Source organism: Sinocyclocheilus anshuiensis, unplaced genomic scaffold, assembly GCF_001515605.1.
Source record: "Sinocyclocheilus anshuiensis isolate Anshui unplaced genomic scaffold, SAMN03320099.WGS_v1.1 scaffold922, whole genome shotgun sequence".
Classification (NCBI taxonomy): Eukaryota; Metazoa; Chordata; class Actinopteri; order Cypriniformes; family Cyprinidae; genus Sinocyclocheilus; species Sinocyclocheilus anshuiensis.
This window is the reverse complement of record NW_015539883.1, coordinates 369,366-375,980: the sequence shown is the minus strand read 5'-3', so window position 1 is coordinate 375,980 and position 6,615 is coordinate 369,366. Positions and strand designations below refer to the sequence as shown.

Below are 6,615 nucleotides of genomic sequence, written 5' to 3'. Positions count from 1 at the left end.
ATATATATTGTTATGACCAGATGTGAATTGCACCGTCAGAGCCTGCAGATAGAAGGTATTCCCCTTTATGGTCAAAAATGACACTCTGAACGGCATCTTCATGAGCTATTACACTCGACATATGTAAAGACAACACTTCTACTAGTTTAACAGTGCCATCATTACTCGCCACCACTAGAATTCTTCCATTTGGATTGAAGGCCACTTGATTGCTGGGATGAGGCCCAGTGTCTATGGTCACCATTGCTGACACATTCCTCACATCCCATAATTTGACCACCCCAAAAGAGTCGCACGAAGCAACTGTGTCACCTGTGGCATTGAAGGTTGTGTAGTTGCATGAATGCTTGTGCCCGTAGAAAGTCTGGGCACACAATCCAGCACGGGCATCCCAAAGAGAGAGGGTCTTGTCTGCTGAGCAGGTAAGTAGAATATTTGAGAAGGGCAGGAAAGAAATGCTGTTCACCGAGTCAACATGTCCACGCAGAGTCCAGCGGCAACGCTCACTATTCAAGTCCCACACTTTAGCCGTGTTATCCATAGAACAAGAGGCCACAAAATCACCACAGGAATGGAAGGAACAGGCCCAGGTGGTGTGAATGTGTCCCTCCAAACTGAGCACGCATCGACCTTGAGCAAAGTCCCAAATTTTAACTGTGGTGTCCCCACTTGTGGTCCCCAGGTAACCACCGCTGGGATGGAAACTACAGGATGACAGCCAATCAGTGTGACCCTTGCCAGTCATGATCATCTCTCCCTCTGGTATTCCCCATAATCTCCAAAGCTGGTCATCACTTGAGGAGGCTACTATCATTTTACGGGGATGGAGAGTGAGGAAGCTCACTGCCATTGTATGTGCTTTTAAAGACCTGAAGAGAGAGAAGTTGGCTGATTTGGTGTTTAGTGAGGAAAGAGCTTTGATTTGCGGCAAGTAGGGATTGACTCGAGTGCTGGCTGGGAATTCAGAGTCTTTAGGATGCCTTGTGTTTTTGTTGGGGTCTTTTATAACATAATTTGATGCAATGTTGTCACATGACAGGTGTGCACCTTTTTCTGGACTCTTCTGTATTTTTTCTCTTTGATGTGGTGTGTTAGGGGATTTTAGAGCTGTTCGGGTTCCTGGGAAAGAATGTGCGGTACGTAGAGAGCTGTCTATGTTCTGAACCTGGCTGACAGCTGTCTCTCTCCAGACTAACCAGCATCTTCTGCCTCACAGCTGTCCGATACTTCTCATTTAGTTGTCTAAGAGCAGGATCGTAGGATGCATAGTGTTTCTTCAGCTTTTTAATGTCCTCAATAAGTCTATTCTTCTCTTGAACAACACGCTTGTGCTGCATCCTATGGAAGTCCCTCTCTCTTTGAAGTTTTACTATGGTTTCTCCAGCTTCAAATGCAGCCTGTTTATAACTATCCCGCTCTCTTTGTACGTTTTTCAGCTCGTTGTCCAGGAGCTGGTTGTGTGTATAGACATCAGGGACGAGTTTCATTACGTCTGTTTTCATTAAGCCTTTGTGACCCATCTCAAACCACTCGATTTGGAAGCAGTCTAATGTTCTTTTCATACCCATTTTTACCAGATAATTGCGGAGAAAGTCGTCCACCACCTCAGGTATTTTAAGAACTGGATGTTTCGCCGACCTGACCCTCTGAGTCTGTGTTGTGCATTCGGTGGCATCAGTTTGATCCCGCACTGCTTTAACAGCAGTTTCCAAGTCCTCTTCCCCCTCAGGTATGCTGAGTTCGTCGTCGACAGTCACTTCGTCGTATTTATAGTCATCCTCAGAGTCTTCTGGAATTAAAACTTTCTCGAGGTAATATGGACCGTCAACGGCTTCTTCTGCTACCTCGTACCTGGCTGCCATTTTTCACGTCTTTTTGTTGTGCCATACAAAGTTGTGTATTGTTTCCATGGTGACAATGAGACCGTGACCAGGAGTATAAATACTACGATGTAAAGATAGTTCCATGTTATTTTTACGTGTTTTATTTAAAATGCACCTATGGATTAAATTATAAAATATATAAAATTGACACCAAACTAAAAACTATAGTTTTATACAAATTTAATAAAGCAATACACAGTAGATGGCGCTCAAGGACCAGTGAACTGAGCGAATTCCAACACTAAACCGGTTTTAAAAACACAATGTACAATTATAAATCTATGACAGGTAAAGAATTGTGTCTTTGGAATAGTATTCTCATTTCTTTCTTTCTTTCTTTTTGCTTCTTTAAATGTGCACGCAAATTCAGGGGTAAGGAATAAAAGCACGGTAGGTTTTTTAGTCAATACAATTGGTTATAAGCAATACAAGCAATATTGATAATTCAAAATTCAAACAATATAATAATAATGCCTATTATTATTATTATTATTATTATTATTGACATTCTAAAGTAGTGATGGTTACTATGAAATCTGCTAAATGTGTAAATAAGTTAAGAATCGAAAAAAGTTAGAATTTTCAGACAAAACGATAAGTATCTTTCAACTGAATCACAGTCTGATGAGGCAGAGCCTTTCACCTCAGAACCAATCAGATGCTGTAGCTGAGTTTTGGAAGCTGAAGCATCAGTACAAAGGTCGGCGTGCGCTAGCTTTTGCGAGGACCAGTCAACGAGAGCACCAGGACGCGCGCCCAAGGATCACTGGTTTCTGTAGCCTTCATGAAAGCCAGAGATATGAGCAACGAAGCAGAAGGGGATAATCCAGACCAAACAAACCGCAAATGTAAATCACCTACTCTGTTGTCCTCGTACTGCATCGACAGTATTCTAGGAATGAAAAGTCCCTTAAAAGTTAAAGGTTAGTTGTTTATTCTTTAATTTTGTGTTTCTGTTTTAGTTGCTTTTACATAGCCTATATATTGTCCACTGAATTGCTAACTGAAGCTAATGCCTTACATTAGAATTTATTTTAATGGTCTACTTGAAATAGGCTAAGTTCATTACAGTGTCCGTGAATCAACTACTGCATAGCCTACTATTAGCTATAATTAATTACAATAACAATTTGCAGTTACAAGTAGGCTATAGCGTAGGCTACTCATTAAATACAAAACAGGAAGGTTATTAAATTATAGTAGCCGGACACTAAAAGTGGTCTAGCTATTAGACGAGTATTCTAAAGGAAGTTTAATTAGATTTTCAATATTCGTATCTTTAACTTAATTTATCCTGTTGATAATTATTTAGATAAATTATTTTTGCTCACAGCAACACCAAACAGTTTGTGGCCCCTTCAACCAGACATGCACCTGCCACCGAAGCTCCGCCGCCCCTTCGCCCCGTTGACAGACTCCTCCAGAGACATTCACACAGACGAAAATGAAGCAGCAGGCCAAAGACTGCTACACACAGCTTGTGAAAAATTAAAAATGACAGAGGCCTCGCTAGTAAACATCAGTCGTGCTAGATCGTATCAGGAACATGCTTCTCTACAGTCCTGTAGAGAGGCATCCAGTCCCACGCCAAGACCGGAGGAGGAAGAAACCGACAATGAAAGACTATGTAGAGAGACAACTGAGTCTCCGGGTCAAATGAGACTGCAAGAACGATATGCATGTTTGAAGAACCGTGAGGAAACTACTTTATCAGCGGGAAGTGACACTGAAGATGGGATGTTATTAAAACGAAAACAGAGGAGATACCGGACCACATTTAGCAGCTATCAGCTTGAGGAGCTGGAAAGAGCTTTTCAAAAGACTCACTATCCAGATGTTTTCACAAGGTAACGCAACACCAGGCACAACTTGTAGACGACAATGCTTTAATATTATGCAAATATATATATAAAACTGATTCGTTGATGGTTGGAAGGCACCATCCGTCACATCTTCAAGACAACATCTTCATCATTTTCAGTACTAGTATATTAAAATCAGCCATATGAAAATTGAATATGCTTAAATGAAAAAAAAGTCCTACAAAAATAATTTAGATTTTATCAGTTGTACTTATTTTTAATTTTAATCCTATAAATTCTTCTCGTTAGCCTACAATACCTTTACATTAGGCTAACAGTTTCAGTAGCACAGGACCTGTTAGAATTTGTATATTTGTCACGAATGTAAACGAATAAATATATATCTTTTTTAATTTTAGCAAAATTAATTATCAATCTTAGTAAAAATCGAGATAAAGACACTCGACCTAGGCTACAACTTGTTTTTTCTCTCTAATTTAAGGGAGGAATTAGCAATGAGACTTGATCTTACAGAAGCACGAGTGCAAGTAAGTCACTTTCTTATTCATTTCACCCTTTTCAACATTCACTATTAATCTGTTCACTCTCACTGTTCACGACTGGGCACACCATACCTCAACAAGAAGCATAAAAAATCACATCAATGAATTCTAAGTTCTTAAGGTCAACGTTAACTCTATTACATTTATATTTCATGCATTTTTTATGATTAAAATTCTACATTAAGCCAGCAACAATTCATGCGCGACAGGCTATCAAAAATATAAGATTCATATTAAACATACAGCCATTCGTAAACGAATGTACGATATAGCCTATGGAAAAAGCACTGTAAATCTGTTATATTACGTCAGATTTATATAACAGGGAAAATGGCACAAGATAAGATGTTCGTTTATTTAGCTGTTTTGGAGAATCGCATTTTATTTATTTATTTTTTAAGAAACTAAAGCAAGCCATATACTTGCACACATTTTGGCCTAGAAAGTTACTAACGCGTTAATGCTAATTTCTCTTAACATTTCCACTAAATATATATTTTGGACCCCCTTTTACCTTCATCAGTAAACAACTCTGTGTTAAAAGGGACAGTTCACCCAAAAATGAAAGTTCTGTCATCATTTACTCAATCTCCAAGTATGACTTTCTTTCTTCTTCGGGATTACAAAAGAAGTATAAACATTTCAACTGTTTTTTCCCCATACAATGAAAGTCAAAAACCTTTGGACAAACATTGGACCACACTGACTTTCAATGTAGTGTTCATTTTCTTGTGTTCCATAGAAGACAGAACATCATACAGGTATGGAAAGACTGTGAGAGTGAGTAAATGGCAGAATTATTCTTTTTTTGGGGTGGACTGTCCCTTTACGGATATTCTCAGAGATGCAAAAATAAAACAAATTCTTGTATTTCTTGTAATACCCAACATTATTCTATTTAAGACTAGTCTATAAAACAGGCCTTAATTTTTATGGCGACTTTAAGGGGACAATAGCTTGGTGTGACAATATTTCTTTACTAAATGTACAGTTTAAAAAACAACAACTCGTAACTACTTGTAATTGACAAAAGCATTGTTTCCTCTCAAGGTCTGGTTTCAGAATCGACGAGCAAAATGGAGGAAAAGGGAAAAGGCGGGGGTCCAGTCACACACTCTGAGCCTACACTATACTGGAACCCCCCCTGCTGCACAGTCCTTGTGTCATTACCTGAGTGGGAATACTTTTGTCCCAAACCCACATCCTGCTATTGATTCGTCTTGGCCTGCCCCCCTCCAAAGACTGGCTCAGCCTCCCCCAAACCCTGCCTCCCCTCATGGCTTCAGTACTCTGTTAGGGGCGGCCATGTTTAGACATCCCGCTTTCATTAACCCCACTTTTGGAAGGTGAGGTTCATCTGCATATTCAACACAAACCATTGTTTATTTATCTTTACCTTGTATGTACCTTTCACACTTCATAATGGTTATAATACTCTGTTACATTTCTCATCAGACTTTTTACAAGCTTAGGTCCAATGGGACTGCAAAGGATACCCCTTCCTGCCATCGAGGGTTCAATTCAACGCACCCACCTCACCAACAACCTTCTCGCCTCTTCACCACCCTTACCTTCCTCCCCAACAGTGGACTTCCGTGCTTCCAGCATAGCAGCACTGCGTCTCAAAGCAAAGGAGCATTCTGCTCAGCTGACTCACATCACAGCTGCTGGAATGGCTGGAAAAGAGGAGTGCTAAGACTCACTCTCACTTAGAGATGGCAAAACACCAAAGTCAAGCAGAAGCACTGATATCTGGAGAGTTAATAATAGATACATTAATAAACACATGTAGTTTTCAGTCTGTGGAAGTCGAACATAGCATTCTAAAGCTTTTTTCGTTTGTTTATTGTTGGTTGTTAAAGAGTGCTGAATGTTTTTTTTCTTCATTGTTGAATGATCCTTTTAAGTTAAATTGATCCTGTTTTGCATTAGTAAATGGATACAACAATCAACAAACAGCCATATATGAACAAATCAACAGGACAAGCTGCTTTTAATTTGTTACATATTCAACACTTTTTCAAGATTTGTTCTGTAACCGTAAAAGGGATGTTTTACTCTACATGTTTTTATTCTGCATCATACAGTATTAGGAATGTGTTTAAGGCTGCACTTTCTGTGTTCGCAGAATAGTACTAAAATAGTTTTGGTATGGTTATGTTGCCATGCATTACAATGAGCTTTATTTATATTTTGTTAAACCGATGAGCCACCATTCAGGGAAATAAACTAAATATCCATATGCTTCTCTTGATGAATTAGCCAGGGAAAATAAGATAATGTGAAAGTAAAAAAACAGAAAAAGGTTTGTGCTGTCTTAAAATTCCTTCTGTATTTAATAATGCTTTAAATAAATGGATGATGGAC

The 6,615-nt window shown here is 39.1% G+C and overlaps 2 protein-coding genes across 2 annotated transcripts; one reads left to right on the top strand and one right to left on the bottom strand.

Moving 5' to 3' along the window:
• LOC107685498 (sperm-associated antigen 16 protein-like) lies at positions 1 to 2,669 on the bottom strand. Its single transcript, XM_016482096.1, is given in 4 exon segments — positions 1 to 1,178; positions 1,180 to 1,883; positions 1,885 to 1,944; positions 2,628 to 2,669. Coding segments are annotated over 4 exon segments (1,974 nt in total). The 3' UTR covers positions 1 to 10.
• A 13-nt stretch (positions 2,670 to 2,682) lies between these two features.
• On the top strand, positions 2,683 to 5,944 carry LOC107685484 (aristaless-related homeobox protein-like). Its single transcript, XM_016482077.1, has 5 exons — positions 2,683 to 2,806; positions 3,217 to 3,730; positions 4,188 to 4,233; positions 5,299 to 5,594; positions 5,704 to 5,944. The coding sequence occupies exons 1-5, from the start codon at positions 2,683 to 2,685 to the stop codon at positions 5,942 to 5,944; spliced, it is 1,221 nt and encodes a 406-aa protein (XP_016337563.1).
• Positions 5,945 to 6,615: the final 671 nt, after the last annotated feature.